Source organism: Opisthocomus hoazin, chromosome 26 (genome assembly GCF_030867145.1).
Source record: "Opisthocomus hoazin isolate bOpiHoa1 chromosome 26, bOpiHoa1.hap1, whole genome shotgun sequence".
Classification (NCBI taxonomy): Eukaryota; Metazoa; Chordata; class Aves; order Opisthocomiformes; family Opisthocomidae; genus Opisthocomus; species Opisthocomus hoazin.
The window spans coordinates 4,932,232-4,951,593 of record NC_134439.1 but is presented as its reverse complement, the minus strand read 5'-3'; the positions used below and the strand labels follow the sequence as shown (position 1 = coordinate 4,951,593).

At 40.5% G+C, this 19,362-nt stretch overlaps 1 protein-coding gene across 2 annotated transcripts in view; it reads right to left on the bottom strand.

The window, feature by feature from the left end:
* Positions 1-19,362, bottom strand: part of ZNF652 (zinc finger protein 652) — a 29,699-nt gene that overhangs the window by 6,389 nt on the left and 3,948 nt on the right. The window contains exons 2-6 of one of the 2 annotated variants that reach the window (XM_075443512.1): positions 10,768-10,845; positions 5,778-6,925; positions 2,250-2,397; positions 1,852-1,967; positions 451-595 (exon numbers count right to left, since the gene is read on the bottom strand). In XM_075443512.1, coding sequence (XP_075299627.1) covers positions 451-595; positions 1,852-1,967; positions 2,250-2,397; positions 5,778-6,686 — 1,318 coding nt within the window. In that variant the 5' untranslated portion in view covers positions 6,687-6,925; positions 10,768-10,845. The remainder of the gene's footprint in view (positions 1-450; positions 596-1,851; positions 1,968-2,249; positions 2,398-5,777; positions 6,926-10,767; positions 10,846-19,362) is intronic. The other variant, XM_075443511.1, reaches the window with a different exon arrangement.

Sequence of the window (19,362 nt, the reverse complement as noted above, 5' to 3'; positions counted from 1 at the left end):
CAAACACAGATACGGCAATCAGCGAGGCACAGTATCTGCTAATACTTTAGCATACTCACGCAAACAAACTGCATCCTACAAAAGCTACTGCGACTGCTACCTTCAGCAAATAAAGAGACAGCTGTTTCGCAGAAGTCCTGGGTCATTATGAAATCCTCTCTCACCTTTGGATTTTGGTGGACGAGGCAATCATTTCCAAGGCTTTGGCAAGGGGTTCCTTCAGACCAAAATAACAAGGAAGCAAGCCTAACATCTCCTTTTCCCCCACAGTGAATCACAGGACTACAGACAGTCAGATTTAACAGTAAGCTAATGTATTAACCTTTCCTATCTGAATTTCTAGGCAGGATAACAGTTTTGATCCCAAATTCCAAGGAAGGGAATACAGCTGGAAGTATAGGAAGGTTTTTGTCCTGGAGGTACTTGTGCTTTTCTTTGGTAAGTTCTTACCAGTGTGTGTTTTCATGTGCTCATCAAAGTACTGTTTCATGTTGAAGTCTTTGCCACACCACTGGCACATGAACTGTTTGTGCCCAATGTGGATGCTCATGTGGGAACGCAGCTGGTACTTGTACTGAAACCTCTCATCACAGTTCTGCAACAGAAAAACAGCAGCTTGTGATATTCAGGCATCACACATCAGGAAGCAAGGCAGTCATGGGACAGCACTCAAATGTACTATGTGAGGAAGTAAAAAATACCTGAACTAGTACACACAGAGACCCTCACACAAATGCAAAATTTAAATTGTTTCGCAAGTAGAATTTGGTCTAAAAGATCTGCTGGCACAAGAGCCTTGGCAAGGAGCGTGGAACAGTCACAACCTTTAGTTGACACAGCTGTTGGCAAAAGCCTGGCAGAAACACGGTTCTGCCAACAGAAAAGTGCTTCTGTTGGCTTAAGGTATCATTTGGAGGCTTTGCAGCTTTGCCAGCGCTCTCTGCTGGACTACGGCATGCCTCCACTAGAGGACTCTGCTCACACAGCAAAACCAACAGCAGCCCTATGGCAGGCTTGTTTTTCAGCAAGCCAGTCTGTTTTCCAGCTATTATTTATTGGTATGAGGTAATTTCTTTCCCTATGAGTCTTATCCCCAAGACTAGTCTGGCTGCACTACCGCCATTACCAGTACTCGTCTGGCCAGAGCTGTGCCCCACACTGTGTGGACAGGGTGAGCCACCAGACCTGCCCTGGGAACAGGAAGGGCCCTGCACCCACCATGTGATACCCACAAGCATCCCCATCAGATGACCGCGGCATTATCTGCCCCAGACATATGACCGGGTAAGTCTGTCCCGTACGGCACGCTTAAAATCACAATCACAAACCCAAAGGAATGCATCAGTGCGATACTCTCACACACACACACACTCGGTTTAAGAAATGCAAATTCAGAGCACTGCCTTCAATCTCGAGGAGGTCATAGTTTGCAGCGAGGACAACAGTTGTTCCCACACGTGAAAATCAACCAGTAATTTGTTTATTTCCACTGTCGCCACTTGTATGTGTTTCAAGTTACCGGGCAAGACAGGGAGGATGGACACAATTTGCATTAAGCTTTGCCATGAACACTGGGGCAAAACTAGGATTCAAATCCTGCTGTAATGCGTATTCACTGAGAAGAACGTGACAGCCAGCAGTGACAGCAAACCAAATACATCTCAGTTTGAACTGCTGCTAGTTGCACTCCTGCTGGGCTCTCCACAAGAAGAAGAATTTTCCCCAAATTTTATGAAACTGCACCTCATTTACCAGTCAGTCATTTCAGTTTCCACCTACATTCCCTATTGACAGTGTTACTAATTTCATACCCGATGCTATGGTATCTAAACATATTAACAGTTGCCTCACCTCACATCTGAAAGGCTTCTCTCCAGAATGCTGTAGGGAATGTACTTTGAGAGACATACTGCGTTTGAATGATTTTCCACAGGTTTCACATGTAAATGGCATGTCCTTTGTGTGTGCTGCAACACAACAGTACGTTAGAGAGGGTCATTCTAATACAAACAGTTCCTTAACCGATTTTTTCCTCCAATGATTACAGCTGAACAGCTTAGAAGTATACACACATATGTACACACATACATATTTTGCTTGCTGCCCAGTCTTGAACATTTTGCTCAGGATAAAGCTCAGACAACTGACTTTGCCTTACTATTCTTCTCCTCAAAACAGCAGTTACGAGTGAAGAACCATAAAGCCACATTATGAGGCAGAACCAACATAAGCGCTGATCAATAACTCACCAACCATATGCTTCCGCACGTGGGCCATGGTGTAAAACTTTTTTTCGCAAATCTCACAAGAGAATTTCTTTTCTGCATATCCATGGACAATCTTGATATGTTCATGAAGGGACCAGAGCTTCTTGAATGATTTATTACAGGAAACGCACTGAATGAATGGGATAAATAAAAGGTATTTTAAATTAGACAGATTCAGGGATTCGTTGTGGAGCTAAGCCACGTATCTTCCTCTTGCATAACAAAAAGCAGCCCAAAACAAGTCAAAATGCTGTATACTGTCTCAGACTTTACCTCAGCTTACATTTACTGTTTCACGCTTGAAACAATTACACTAAGAAAAGCCAGATCAAGCAGGACTAGAGAGGATGTTAACACACTGCATTTTGGTGCCACCTGAAGAGCACCACAGCCACCGCAGTAACTTCTTTCCAAAACACAACAGCATAGATAGCTCCTTGAGCTGCATCCAGCTAACACAGAGAAGACAACTTCACGGGCACTGATGCTGCTGCTGTGGGAAGAAGCCAACAGAGGTGGAGGAGGCCACCACCACCAAGTTGCCTTAAGGCCATCTGCACGTCCAGCCCTGTCCTTCACAGGACCTCTCAAACTCCAGGTCTAACAGCCTGTGAACCAGTCAAAGCTCTCTCATATTTTAGCTCTACACAGAAGACAGCTTCAATCTTGCAGCTCTTGACCACGCGGAGAGTCTGGTACACAGTTCATATAGCAAAGCAAATTGCCACCTCCATCTTTCGTGTTCTCACTCTTCATTTACACGAATCAGTAGCATTTTAGGTCTAAAATGACCACATGCAAACAATGTTTTAATCTCTTCCCACAACTACTGTGAAATGTCCAGAGTGTCAGTGGTGAGCAGGATCCAAAGGCTTTCATACATCTCTTTTTCCCCAATAGAGTTAGTTCTTGCTAAAGACTTGATAAAAAAAAAAAACTTTGTACAATTTTGAAAATTCCAAAATAATCTTAGTTGTGAAACTTGATAGCAGACACATATGTGAGGATATCAAATAATTTTCATCTTTGAAGTGAAGAGGAAGGAATTGTGGCTTGTTATTTTTTGTTAGTTGTTGGGGTGTTTGGAGTTTTTGGCACATCTCCACTTTTCTGCCCATCATTTAACCTCCTTGCCTCAAAGTAAGAAGGGCTGTATGCTGTTCCCTGCAGAACTAGCAAATACTATGCCTTCTGTCAACTTGAGCTGTTTCTTCTCTGCATAGACAAGTTATGTTGCTTCCACAGTGCTCACATCTCTACAGGCCTGGAAACTCTGGTACGCCGCTCACCATGCTGACTCCGAGGAGAGCCTCTGCCTCCAGATGTATCTATTTGGAGGCATGTCAGGAACAAACTGTAGTCTTTGGGGGGGACACCTTAAAGAATAAAGCAATCTAAGAAACTATCAAAAATCCTTTGATTTAAGGTTAAGCAAGCTCTTGAAGCAGTCTACAATTTAATTGACAATCAGCAGTAATTTAGATCACTGAGAGCTACTACACAGAGACTCTAGGATGACAACAGAAGTTCTGTGAAAGTGCTAACTTTGAAAGGATGAAAACCAGACATTACCTGGAAAACCAGATATATTCCATCACTTAGTTGAAAAATATAGAGAGGAGCCAGCCTTGTTTATTAGTTCAATTACCACTTATTGCCACTTGCATAATGAAACCATTTTTTTTCCTAGACAAAGCTCCATATCCCTCTTGACATCCTAAACCCTACATTAATGTAAAACTTTCATATCCCCTTACTCCTTTTGCCAAGGGTAATAAAAACAAATTAGCAGGCAGCTGCGAAACACATTCCAAATGTCAGGACAGACAAAAATAATTGCTGAATATATACTTATACTGAGAAGTGGAAGATGCCTAGCAGTGCTTCTGGCACTAGAAATATTTGGGACATCATTCTTCTGTCACTGGATATAAAATTTCTACAATTTCTTCTCTTCCTATCACTTTTGGACAAAGGAATGTAACCTCTGGGAAGCATATGGGTGTATGGATTCCAAGGTGCTTCTCCATTCTACACCACACACAAACTATTAATGAATTCCTGTTTAAAGTCAAAACATTTTATGCTGTGAATAAGCCACCTGGATGACAGGGCATTCCTTAAATTTACATTTAAATGTCCTCTGCTACACTAAATTTTCTGGAGTATTTATTTCAAAAACTGCAAGGACATACTGAAACGTTTATGCATTTTACTAACTATGCTCAAGGCTCATTATCTTATATTATACTCCTTCCTTCAGTCTTCCTCCTATGAGCTGAAACATAAGGAAAAATAGCATAGCGTTATATAGAGCTGCATTTGAGTTTTACAGCAAAGAGAAATTGCAATAAATATTTCAACTGTCTCCCACACAGTGGGAATTGAATACCAATTCAGTTTAGCATTTAAGCAAACAAACAAACAAAAAAGTCTTAAATCTTTCTGGTAAAACTCACTGGACAGACAAAAAACTTGTCGCCCTGCAAACTCTCAACATTTCAGCTCCGCAGAAACTGAACTCAAGATACTTCATGCTGGCAGTGGGATTATTTCAGAAGTAGGTGGCAACACTGTGCCTAGTTTAATAAGGCAGAAAAGCACGTTCAAGTCGACAGATAAAACAACAGTGCCCCCAGTTACATGAGAACATAGATGCCTATGAACAAAGTACAAACCACAGATGAATCAGAAACTCTGAAACTCTTTCCACAACTTCAACTTTAAAATGGTTCTATTACAACACAGGCTTCCATTGTTGTATAAAATTAAAAGCTGGAAATCTTCTGGTGAGAAAGACCAGAGATCATTATATTATCAGTGAGATTTACTGAGCTTTTTGCACTGGGAAAAGAACATGCTCATGAACAGATCTACTTGCTGAATTAATCTGCTCCCATATGCATACATGAACACTACTGTCCATTACTTGTACACAATTATCTCAGTAGGATTTTAAAAAGTTACATTTTAACACAACTTCAAATCCTGACTTCACTAGTTTCTTTCTCACCTGCTTGCCTCTCCAGTATTTTACATCTGATTCTAATACCAGCAAAGTGCCATAATTCCGTTCTCCCCGAAACCTTACCTGGACATACTCTGTGACTGAGTTTCAGGACACTGAAACACTTTGAACCTTAAAGCTAGCGACAGCTGCAGGCGCTCAGCACCTGACGAAGGAGGGTTTATCCTGTCAAAGTACTTCACTGCAAATGCACTTGTTTTCAGGCCAGTTACTCTTGAGTCTGATATTTGTTAAAGTAGCTTTGTGTTTTCCCCAACTCGTAGTTAAATACTAGAGCAACTCTGCTAAAGCAGATGTCAGTTGTACACTCTGTTCCCTGCAATTTACTTCTTTTGGAAGACACCAAAGCGTTGATACGTAGAGACAAGGTCTCGGTCAGAACCTGGTCTGCGCAAAAGATTTCCCCCTCTGAAGTGTCCGCTAGCTGTATCCAGGGCACGACAGAAGGTATGGAAATCTGGCAAGCAGGTGAGCAAACCTACCTGGATATTTTTTTCACAGTCTGTTTGCTGGTGAAGGGACAGCTCACTTTCTAGAACAAATTTCTTCCCACATTTGTCGCAGATCTGCATGCGCCTGTGAGTGACGTTCATGTGCTTCTCCAGGTACCAGCGTGTGTTAAACACCCTGGGGCACTTCTCACAGGTTAAAGTCTCCTTCTCTTCACACTTTGATTTCTGCACAGGTGCCTTGGGCTCCTTTGCAGCTTTCTTCTTACGCTTGGGGGGCTCCACACTCTTTCTACGACCCCTTGTAGTTCTGGGTGATGGAGAAGTTGTGGCTGCTGCAGCAGATGCAGCTCTCCTTGTTCTCCTTTGTGCAACACTAACTTTTTCCACTCTTTTCTCTTTTTTCTTCTGCCTCTCATTTTCCTCATAATCATTACTGTCTTCAGTGGCCTCTTCCCCACTGTCACCCTCCTCTTCCTCACTGCTGGTCTTAAGAACAGCAGTCTCTTTGGACTGGGAGGGGACACCCTTCTCCCCTTTTGATACATTTAATGTTTGGTTGTTAAGGTTTACCTCTACTATAATCTGCTCCCTTTTGTAAGTCACTTCATCTTCCTCCTCTTCTTCCTCCTCAGAGTCGTCAGTGTTTTCTCTATCTTCTTTCACAGCCCGGACCTCTCCTACCGATCTGTTCTCCCTGAAATATGGCTGCTCCTCTCTTTCATGGAGATGTGGTTTACTCATTTTGCTGTCCACCAACACAGAGTAAGGACTTCCTGACTCTCTCTTGTATACTTTGGTGGACAGATCAAGTTCCTGGCTGGCACCATGATAAAAGGTGGGTGGCACTTGACCACGGCGACTGTCCTCTTGCGCCATCCCTGCTACATGCGCGGCACAGTTTTCAACCAACTGTTGGCAAGAATTGGCTGTTTGACTCATTTGGGGGGCCCTGATTCATTGAGCACCTTTAATCCCAGAAAACCAAGTAAGCAGCTTTAAAGCAGGATGGACTCTCAAGACCGATGCCTGTTCCATCTACACAGAATGAACAAAATATGATTCTCTGCTGGTGCTTAGCACTGATGTGCAGGTCACAGATTTCTGGTATTATGGCAAGAGCAGAGCAGTAGTAATCATTCTTCTGAAGAATGCTGCCAACGAACTGTTGAACATTTCATCTATAAAAGACAACAGAGAAAACAAAGTCAATTAAAAAAAAATTACTATTTTTTCAGCAAATTATTTTGTTTTGAGTTTGTACAACTGGGTAAAGCACAGGGTATATTATCTATGAGCCATATCTGCTGGGGGTGGACTGTCCTACAGCACTGTCTCAAGCAAAACTGGCAGTTAGGTACAAATACGTGCAACCTTTTGTGGGGACCACAACTGGTACTAGACTCCTGAGATATGAAAATCGAGGCATGCTATCCATTTCAAAATGTATGTTCTCCACCCGCCAAAGATCACTGCCACCTGCCTCAACGCTAGGCCGAGATGCTGACCTGTGTTTCTGCTGGACTCTCAGGAGCACTGATGGCCCCAAGACTCTCCATATACATTTCTCCATCAAACAAGGTGCATATCTACACAGAAATACCTCTTCTCCTTCTGTCTCCCAAAGGGAGTTCATGCTTACCCAGAAAGAGGACATATTATACCAAACAACATTTCATTAATGTAGACATGCATGAAGAATTTCAATGGAGGCATTTTTAACTTGCAGCACTAAATCAGATTAAGAACACCGTGTCCCCTGCTTGTTTCCACCTCAGAGATCCCTCATACAGCCTCTTGATTTAAGGCACTTACTCTTTTGTCTCATTCTCCCTTCCCCCATCTACTTGTTCCTCAATGCAGTATCCAAACAACTATTACATTTGCCCATCTAAATTTCACTTGCAGTTATCCTAGTTGGAATTTGACCAGGACACTGTTACTTCCTCTTGCAAAAAATGCCACGTGATCCCTAATGAATAAAAGTAATCAAGCTCTCGCATCTGTTTTTCACCAGGACAACTGCATTTTGGTGGTGCAGTATTGCAACATCAAGCCAAGCTTTTTGGCTAGGCAGATCAAGTCAGAAACACATTAGAACTCCTGACCAAACAGTATACTCGGAACTAAACCTGCAACTAGAGGGTGCAGAAGAAGAGAAATAAGGATAGAGCCTAAGAGATGTTCCCTGAGTAGAGGACAGAGAAGGGCCCTAGCAGAAAATGGATGGACTGAGCAGCTCAGTGCGCAGAAAACGGATCCCCACTACTGGAGTCTGAAAACTTCCTTGAGGCTATAAGCTTGGGCTAAGTCCAGCAGACAGGTATAAAACGCTTGGATTTTGCAGAATCATATGGATATTTTTATTAGTAGTATTCTTGGAGCAACAATAAGAAGCAACCAACCTAAAGCAGTATTACAGACATGGATTTTTACGACAAATTTCCTTCCACATTTTACTGAGTTAAAATACTCTCCACACTACAAATGCAGTAACCTCCACCCAAACACGGTTTGATACAATTTATATATTATAGTTACTATTTTACTCCTCCACCAGAAATTTCCCCCTTTGAAGTGAATTTAATTGAACACGAGATGAATCTACCAAAGCTCTCGGTGGTTTGAATAATAGAGAAGACTGAACTGTGCCCTGCAATCATTGTGAAGCGATACGCTCGGGAAAGTGACGGACCAATAACCAGTTGTCTGATTACCAGCTTAAAGTTAATTGAACAGGTTCTTGAACAGTTCTCCAACATTTCCAAATGCACTCAAAAAAGCACCCTGAAGGTGCCTGACAGAGTGACCTGCAGACAGACTCACAGCACCGCAACAGTGGGGTCTATTCCCGCCGCTGCACACTCGCTCCATCCTCAGCAGGGCCTCGGGTCCCAGCTTCCCAGCTCCAGAGGTGAGGCAGGAAGATGAGTGGCAAGACCCAGCTGGTCCAGGAAATACGTGGAAATGGGCTGTTGACATTGGCTTGTGATCACAAGTAATATTCAGATGGAAAAACGAGTAAATAATAAAAGAAACTGGTCAGGATTGCAAGCCAAAATTAACAACCCTATATCCAGGAGGGCCCTTAGAAAGCAGTGGGCATGATGAAATCCAGTTTAGCTTTTTCTTTGACAACATTTAATGAATTATTCAGAAGCTCAGAAAAATCACTGTGTCATGTAGAAAATGATACCCGATTATTCCCTCAGCATATTAACCATCTCTCGCAAGTTGCATGAGTAAATCAGGAAGGCTATCAGAATGCTGCTGCTAGATAGCCAGAAAAAGCAAAAAAACTTGTCATGAAAAGGAAGCTTTACCTCCACCCTCCATTTACCGAATGTCAAAATATTCTCTTTACCTATATCCTGCCATCATTTCACCTCTGCTCATTTAAGGAATATTTTGTATAATAAACCACTTTGTATGAAAGCAGTACCACTTCAAATAAAAAACAACAAAGGGGCTTATTCCGAGTTATCAAAGCTATTTGGTCTTAAAACCACTTCACTCTGCAGAATCAGTAACCTACTTTCACTTTGAATACACCGCCTGCTACCCTCAAGGGACCCACAACTTTCGAACAACATTATTTAACAGTCAAACAGCTGGTATAAAGCAAAGCCCTACTTCTACATTTAATACAAACAACGCACTGCTAGACTACTGACAGGTCTGAGAGGCAACAGTTTAAATACTGCCCAAAATATTTTTAATAGAAGATTTGTTTCCTTAAGTTTCTAATCCCAAACATAAGAAAGCTGCATTTGGGTGTTTTTATTTTTGCCCCTTTTTTTAAAAAGTGAATACATTTTTTTCCAAAGCTGCTTAACAGCTGGGGTTCACAAAATGAATTTCAGCCGTACCACAAAAGGGAGCAATACAGCTTCTGATTAAAATGTAAAAAAGATACACAGTTTCAAAGCAATTTTTGAAGAAGCTGATCGAGGCAAAAACCTGAGGAATAACTGTATTACAAGCACAGAATAAACACACAAGGTACATGCAACACTTAGTAATCAAATATCATACAAGAAGGGTTTGCAAACCTACGAATACGAAAGGCTCAAACCCAGAAAAAAGTACAAACAACTTGCAGACTTGTGTAGGTGGAGGAAGCATGTGTATGTGGGAGCAACTCTTCATGCAATGCTTTCGCTACTTCTAAAGAAAAACCGCATTTCTTCACATTATTTGTACTAAAAATAGAACGATTTCTAGCAGAGCGCGCTAGCACAATTACTTGTCCCAACTTTGGCTCAATAGATGCCTTGAAATCAGCACAGACCAAATGCAATATACTCGGAGGTTAATGACTTTAAATTATGTGTCCTTAGTTTGCCCTCAAAGAGGGACCAGCTTGACAGTCTGGCTATCTCATATTTTCATCTAACCTGTGCCAAGGACGTACGATTTGACTTTCGGCAAGCATCCACCAGAAGCAGCCACCGATGTAAAGAAAAACACTGCTTCTTCCAGCTTTCGTAGCGAGTGAAGTGGTTGCACAGTCATTTCTGCAGATGAAGGCTCCCTGCGAGCTCCTGACCCCTGCACGGCCTACAGCTGTTTGCCTGCTATCGCAGCCAGGCTGCCAGCTCCACTGCTCATTCTTTCTGCCTGGATGTTTCTGGTGGCTCCCAGAAAAGGACAGAAGCGGCACTTTGGGGCACTCCACAACCAGCGATGACCCTGCCCCTCCTGGTCAACATGACAGTGGCCGATTTATTTATTTATTTATTTATTTATTAACCAGTTTAGTTGCTGCCCATGGAAAAGTTATCAATATCAGCTCTGAAAATTTACAGATGCTGGTCTAATTCACTTTGCTGTAGGTTGGCGAGTCTAGAAGCACTGCAGGCACAAGGGTGATTTGTCTACAGACACAAAGACAGCACTGTATCAATTTATTACTTAGTTAACATCTGGAGGTTCCCCCCACTTGTCCCAGATAGCCATGAGGACCAGAACATGCCTCATTTCACAAATCAGTAGCATTTGTTTGTGTAAGTTTTACACATACCATAAGGAAAAAGAAGAGGAAGGGTAAGAGCTTGGGGCTTTCCTGCAGCTCACCTCCTTCTTGCACAAGAAGTGAATACTATGAAAAAAGACATTGCAATAGTCAACATCCAACATTAAAAACCGCATTAATTTATTAGCCACCCATTATTTTCTTTCTTTTGTTATAACACAGCTTTTCAAGACAGGCACACAAGATATTTTTTTTTTTCTGTTTACAAGCCGCTTGGTAGAGTAAGCAGTGCTCACAACCTTAATATAGCTCACAAGACACCAAGACAAAATTATTTCTCCAAAAGTATACAGCACCTAACACGTGGGGGAATCTGAGTCACAGCTAACACTGCAGCACCAAAATACCACACACCTTATACAAGCATCATAACTAATTTGCACGCTTCCTTTACAACACAAGACTTACAACTTCACACGAGACAACCCCCAAAACTTCTTTTTCTTCCTCTCTTTAGTTTAAGAGCAGACAGATCTCAGTTCAACAGCAGCTTTTTGATGGGATACCATCAAGAGGCATTGTGGGGCACGAATAGGTTTTCCACTCTGCCATATATGTGTATAGACCACTATATATAAAATCAAGTTCAATAAGAAAGTTTGAGTATCTTGAAATTTGAAATTTTCTTTTCTGTAAAAGAAGACTTCTCTCAAACTACAGTCACAGAAACTAAAAGTTGAGAAAAAAAAACACAACAAAAAACAACTGTGTTATAATTAAAGGCAATGTCATTTTGCATGTCATTAACAATCCGAATTTGTGAAGGATCCTGAACGCCTTTTGGTTGGAAGCTACAATCCAGCAGCTCCATTAAGTCCTGGGGCAACCAGATTTGCACAGTTTATAAGCAGTGAAACAACCATATGCATTGCATTATTTAAGATAATGCACCGACTTCAAACCAGTCAAGCAGTTGCTGAATAAACTACACTCAGGACAGGAGTAAGGCAGTGGCTGCAGGGTGGGGGGATTGATCAAATACAGCTCTAACAGTATGGGAAATCTGGGACATGTTACAGTCTGGACACCACACTCAAATTTCTAAGCAAAACTGGAGCGCCAGCTTCCCTGCTTCCTGAAGCTGGGTCAAAGTTAACTCATGAGGTAGAAATTTCTAGTACAGCTAAACCCTATGTGAATTCAGAACGCAACAGTGTAGCTCAACCCTTTCAAAAGAGCAGCATCGTTACAAGTGAAACACTTTCACAATTATGGGTCACGTTATTTGGAGAGAGAAGTACTAGAACTAAGATCAACTGGCACATGTATTTATTTTGAAAGGCTGGTAAGCGAATGCATCATTCTGGCAAGTATAAATGTAGAGGTAAATAAGAGTGTGATTTTTCACTTGGCTTCTGTTAAAATCAATCAGTGTTCTCCATTAATCAATTTCAAGTCAGCAGACAGGACAGAAACACAAGAAAATGCATCAGAAAAATACAATATTCATTGCCCAGATATAATTTAGCTTGAAGTATAGTGCCCAGCACAATGTTATGCAGTGTATTTCCTAAAAATAACAAAACATTAATGCCTTCTCACTTCAACTCTGCTCTATGAAATCCTTAGATGATGGGAATTCTGAATAGCATATTAGCAAGAAATGACTAGAGACTGCAACGAGAAAATACAAAGTGTTTGATTTAAATGGTCCAGTCACCTACAGCTCAATACATTAACAATATATCAGAGCACATGAAAATAAAAAGTTTCAATATACTTGCACAGTTTGAAGAACAGGTGCATGAAACAGAATAGTGCACAGGCACGGCAATTCCCAGTTAGTGGGAAAACACATCTGGTACAAGTTACATCATGTCAGCGGATAGCAATCAGCACTATAACACAAGAGGGAATTATTTATATCATCGTACAATCACTCCTTTCTTGTGCATCTCAGCTGCTTTATATGCAAAATTCTGAAAATATGTTCTTAAGTGGTAAGTTTTATCTCAAGACAGAGCCACAGTCAGCACATCCTCACAGTTTTTGCATTTCTATGGGTAAGTACTCAAGCCTGCCTTTGCCCATGCAAATGCAAAATAAAAAGACTGACTGCTGCTAACGATCTATTCTGTCATCTGCTAGCCGTTAAAGGACAGCTTGTAACACCCACCCAAGAGATTGTATCTGTAATAGGTTCACACTTGGTAGAGCTACAAAGGAAAGGAGGGAAGAGTAATCCTATCTACTGTACCAGAAGGACAATCCTATGCAGCTGACACAGACTTCGAGAATATGGTGTAACATGGCAACAGCATATTCGGAAACAGCACTCAGGACAATTCCTGGGACGGTTCTGAGAAAAACAGAAAAATCATAACTATCTGTTTTTCACTGCAAACTCAAAATTCACTTGAAACTGATTTTCCCATCAACTCACATAAAAGATCAGACATAAAATGGTGTGTGGCACTGTGGCTTGTATTTTGGTGAAATTAAAGCTATGCCACATATTTGGGCATCTCTGTCTCAAATGGATTAGTCTTGGTACAACTAAGCAAACAGACATGCACATCATAAAAAACCAACAACGCTGGCAGCAACTGAAAGTATTGCAGGGAGTCTTGGCAAGGAAACAAAGGACTGGAGAGCGAATAAATACTGTCCAATTCTTGAAGGAAAGGTCTGGGCAGAAATATGTTGTATGGGGTGGTATATGCAAGCCTGTAGACGCAGTACAGCATCTAGACTGTCCCATCTTCCAGTTATTTTTTTCGACCATTTCTAAAATAATCTATGATAGGTATCTTGCTAACTCAGCAGGCAACATATTTTCACTGTATGGGGCTGGCTATTTGCCTGTAAGTATTTAACAGTCTAATGGAAAATGAAGCAGACCGTATTTCCAATTCCAGAAAAATGCCTTATATAATATCCTGCAGCTAAACCATAAAAACTATGATAAAAAACCTTCAGGCTTTTTCTATTTCTTCAGATGAATTATTTGGCTGTATCTAGAAATCCGGTTTGAGGGACAAAGGCTTTCAAACCAGAGATTTCCAGAACTGTGAATCTGGAATTTTTTCAAGCATTATCTCCGCAGAAAATAGTTTAAGAGGTTGCCATTTCAGAATTCAGCAGCATTATAATCCCTCAGCTTTTGCAATAAGCTGAAGGGTTCCTACTGGCTATGTACTAGCTGTAGATATGACAGCCACAAACCTCAACATTTTTATTTTATTAGGCAAAGCCATGTTGAAAGAAGTTCTGGTACACCGTGACATACACTCAAATTAAAAGCCAAAGCCCTTCCTACTACCTTAAATATATTAAAAAAAAAAGCATCGGTAACTGAATTAGGAACTTCCTTGTATTCAAATCTATTGTTGTGTCTCATCTATATCTTTCAATGCAAAAAAACAGAAAGCAAGATTAAAACCAGGTAGTTGCCACTTAACAGCAGTCATTCACATGCATACACCTACCTTTCACATTTATTACTTTTCTGTAATTGTTTGATAACTCGAAGACACATATATGAAGCAAAAAGCTTTATATGACCACATCAACAAATTATCTGTCCCTTCAAATTTGTACACTCATCAAAATACATGCCAGAAGTTCAAAACTACCCACTCCTATCATACTGAAACGCAATTGTTTCAGCCATTAGCCTACTCCTTGTTCCAAATCACTTTTTATTGCCTAGTCTTTGTCTCATTCAGTGGCAAGATTCCTTTTTGCTTTAAAAACTCCTGCTTTCATCATTATCTGCTCACATATCTTGAAGACTAGTAAAAACTGCACTAAGATTTTAAACTGTCCGTTTATTTTCATAGATGCTAGTGATGACACTTACAAAACATCACTAACTTATTCTAAGATTGCAAATGGTTGCACTAACAATACAGGCTACACACAAAGCCATATGAAAACAAAAAGGAAATCTATCACCACTATCTGTACTTCCGTTTCCCAAAGTTAGCATTCTGCCACCCAGAGAGGAGAAGTGGAGAAAGAGGCACTAGATGTGTATCTGTGTCTTTGAATATGTAGATGCAGATCAGTTGAGAGAGCTCAAAAAAAATGCAAATGGTCTGTCCACAAAGTAAAGCTGACAGGTATAACTTCCACCCGGACACTTACTCTGGAGGAAAAGTGTTTTTCCTTGGTTTAAGCTAGCAGCACGAACTTGGTAAGAAATAATAAACTTTCATATCTAGGATGGACTGACCTCTCCTCCTAGCATACCCTAAAGGAGACCTTTGCAATACGTAGAATGGAGGTAAAAGTTTTATATATTTTACAGAAAGGTTCAGTTTAAGAAAACTCACAGACAGGTTCAGTTATTTGCTTACAGGTTTTGGTTGACCAGCCTGTACCACACATCACAGCACCCAGCGTGCTCCTGTATCATTTATCTTTTACACTGTAACAATGAAACATTTAAAACAACCTCATCTGAGGTGAGAGTGTGATGTTACATACACACACACACTTTACAGGGTCTCTCACTCACAATGTAAAATAGTTTTATAAAACATTTTTATTCATTTCCAGTCTACCAGTTTACCTTAACAAAAACAGATTAAAATTTTGGAACTTTGCTGAGAGTGGTATGTGATAGAAAAAAGAAGTTCAACTAGCAAAATCTTTGTCTTCGTGGAAGTGTGAATTTGATCTCTCTAGAATGAAGTTTGCTCTTCTCAAATCATTGGCATGTGCTTAGGGATAGGTTTAAAATCCTCTCCATTTTTCATTTAGAGCTCTTTACACAGTGGGTAATTTTGACTTTGAAACCAGCAACAAGTTTGTAAAAACCTCCACAGCAACAAAAAAGCTTGCAGCAGCTGCACTGGACAGGGGCACGACTGGCCACTCGCTCATGCTGGTAAATGCTGTGCTGATGGAGAATCAGCACAAGCAGCTTTCCCTTCTCCTTGCCTGGGCTTCTCTTAACATCTCCTCCTTTCAAACTGCCCACAAAAACACACCTGTGTTTGCCTGCAGAGTTTTGCTTTTATAACTCCTAGCACCATTTTAACTACTGAATTGCCAAACTACTCGGATCAAGCCCAGCTAGCCTTGTGGTTAAGACAAGGTGGTATGTGTGTTCACGCAAGCACAAATCACCAGCAGAACTGCTGTCCTGGAATGACTGTTGTGAAGTTTAAGTAATCTGGTGTTGACGAAGTCTAAATGTGCCAACACCAAAACTATACTATTGTAAGTGTTTCTCCTTGCACAATGTCACAATGCTCCTGTAAACCCTGAATAACCATTCGGTATGGTTATCTCCCACTACCACTTACTGTCTTGTTTTGAGCTACTGAATCCTCTGAGACATTACACACTGAGTTTGTTTTAGATGCAAAATGTAAACTTCTGGAAAAACAGACCATCTTGCTTTTATAACATTTACAGAATTTAACAAAGCACATTTAACAACACACAGATTTATCAGCTTCCAAGAAATGCTAACCAACTAACAATACTTCAGCAGAACTCCTATTTGCACATATCCTGCCTTGGCAAGTGGAAGCTACATTCAGCGCCCTCCTTGCAGTTACCAGAGTTAGACATGGAGATAAAAAGCTGCTCAGCAAATCTCCAAATGATCAAAACAGACAGTGTACCACAGCAGCTCAACCTTCACATGCTTTACAGGTGCAGTTCTCAAGCATAAGTGCTCTTCCCAGAATTTTATTCCCAGATTTTCCTCTAATTTATTATGCAGCTATGGACATCTTATCTCTGCTTTGTATTTACATTTTCTTCTGAGCAAAGTGAGGACGATTATCAGCTAAGGCCAAAGTTACTTGTTCATTTTAATCTGATCTAAGTCTGTGTGGCCGCCAAAGGACGCAGTACACTCTTTCCCTATTTATATGCCAATGCTGGCATTCTTATGGTTGCAAGACAAGATGCCTTGGGGAAATCAGTCTGTCTGGAAAATAACCATTCCTTGGGATAAATATTCAGCTGGATCAGTTCTCCGAACCAACTCACTGTGCAACTTCCTGAATACTACCATCCACTACAAGGTCTTCCTTCCTTAAATAATCAATTTGTTCTACAGGTGCAATCTGGCTTTCACCTTCCATACAATAGCAAGGTAAGGGAAGCAAAAACACAGTAACGAACTTGTGGAAAGCATCTGAGGATTATGCTCAAGAACTGAGGCTGAAAAAATAATGTATTTTCAAGAACCTGTAGCAAACAGGAACTTTTCTCAAATGATTTCAGCCTTTGCATAGCTCACGCTTTCATTTAAAAGTAAGTTCCCGATGATTATGAAAATATTCTTAGATATGAGTTCTGTCTCCTTACTGACATATTATAATCTAAACCCACAGATATATCTCTAAGAACAGTAGCATCAGTTATAGGCTTCAAGTCAAACCCACATCTTGTCAAAAGTCTGAACGAACCATTACAGAAACCACCTCAGGACCTACTCAGTTGCGCACAAATTCCAAATCTCAGCAACAAGATACTGTCTACAGCAGCCAGCAAGCTTCAGGGTGAGAGAGAGAACACTTGAAAAAACTCAAAACTTCTTTTCCCTCTTGGCAAAAAGGAACAACAGCTACTTCGCTTCCTAAGCAAAACAGGGAATAGCATCTCAGTAAGAATCTCAGTAAGATTGGGGTTATTTGTGTGAAGGAAGGGTGAGAAGGGAAGAAGAGTGTCCACTGACAGCAGGGATAATTAACTTCATCTTATTGTCTGAATTTAAAGTGCTTGGAGTGTGGGATAATAGAAGTCGGTTGTGCACAGGAGAGATTATGTTAAATGATTTTATAGCACCATAAGTGGGCTAGGTAATTTATCACAGACAAGTAGAAGGTGGGATTCTTCATCAAGAAATCTGCAGGTTAGAGGAAAAGCTATCAGACTCTAAAAAAGGGAAAATAAAAAAGACTTGTTTAGGAAACAAGTTTAAAAAAAGGCAGTAGAAAACAGTGTAATAAAGAAAAAGTAAAGTGAGGGGAACTCAAACAGGAAAACACAAGAATTGGAATGAGTTTAGAAAGGTACAACTGGAAGAAGAAAAGTCCAACAAGGTATGTGCTAAAACAAACCTGCCTGGCAAAAAGTTACAATTAAATTCAGGACATAATTTTTCTCAGACCTTTAAGCTGCAGTCAGCATGGCATTTCACTTTGACTAACAGATTTTGTCCTGCAGCTAATAAGTGTGAAATGAATGATTCAAGACATGCACATTACAATAAAGCAAACTAGAGATTCTCAGCAGCCATTTTTACTATTACATGACATAGACAATGGAGATTTATTAGGGCATGTTTCTGTCCCTGCTAAAGACTTCCGAAGTCACAGCTCTATACCACAACTCATATTTTCATAATGTCAAGCCTACTGGTGTCACAGTGCTTTAAACACCTATCCCAATATAAATCCCTCATAAAATGGCATGCAGTTAAAACATGGGAAATCTAAGCACAGTCCATGTCACTTAGCAGGTAACTTGGAGAGCTTACTACAGTGAGAAAGTATACAAAATATACTGAGAAACAGCAATGCATCTGACCCCATGGCTTATGTGACAAACACCTCAAATTTGCTAGCCTGAAAAGAAAACCAGGGAAAGTTACTGGAATTACGGACAGAGCTCCCATCCCTGTATGAAACAGCGCAATTTGTTAGACAGGACAGAACCAGAAAACCTACAGAAGTATGACCAGGAAGGAGAGTTTCTTCTTTAAAACATATGTACCAAAAATTTCTGCATCAATCAGAAAACATACGTACTCCTGTTCAGCAAATGTCCAAAAATATTAGTGACACAGCTGGTTGACAGTACTTGCTACATGTTAGGATACTGGACACTAACAGCAATCAGGCTTTTTGTCAGAAATATCTGCCTCCTATCATTAAAATTCACAGTTGTCACCATATGTAATTTGTCTTCAGACAGCACTATTAAGACACATTCCATAATTCCCTTTTCATCACATAAGCACTAAAACGGCATAAATAAGCATGACCTGCAAGCAACCGTGGAGTTCAGAACAGATTTTTACAATCTTCCATGAGACTAGTCAGCCACAGGAAAAGCAAAATTCTAGCAAGCTTTCTGCACCTGCAAGATTCAGCTATGCTCCAACTCAAATATTTGCAACTTTTTGTGTAGAACATTCCCATAAAAGAAGGTATGTGGATCAACAGATTACTGTCTGTAAATTTTCAACTATCAAACTTTCTGCTGTATAAAAAAATGAAAAGCTCTACTACCTTATCCTACCAGGCCATCTGTCTTCACAGCAGTACCACAAATATTCCTCCAAAATCCCAGGTGAAAAACTTTCTGTTCACTTGTATTTAGTACCTGGGACAGAATGAAATTGGCTTAATATTTTTTGTCTCAAATATGAATATCAATCCTAATTCCAGTAACCTATTTTCAAGCAGGCCCACTCGCCTTTCATATTACATTCCTAAAATCACTTTTCCACTGAAAGAATCGAGTTTCAAAAAATACACAAAAAAGAGAGCAATATGGCATAACGTGCTGGTAGTTGCTTAGCATAGCTAAATGTTTCTCTTGAGTGAAAACTACTAGTCTGAAACCTCCTCAGGGAAGGGTGTCTGAAAGTGTCAAGGAAACTAATGCAAG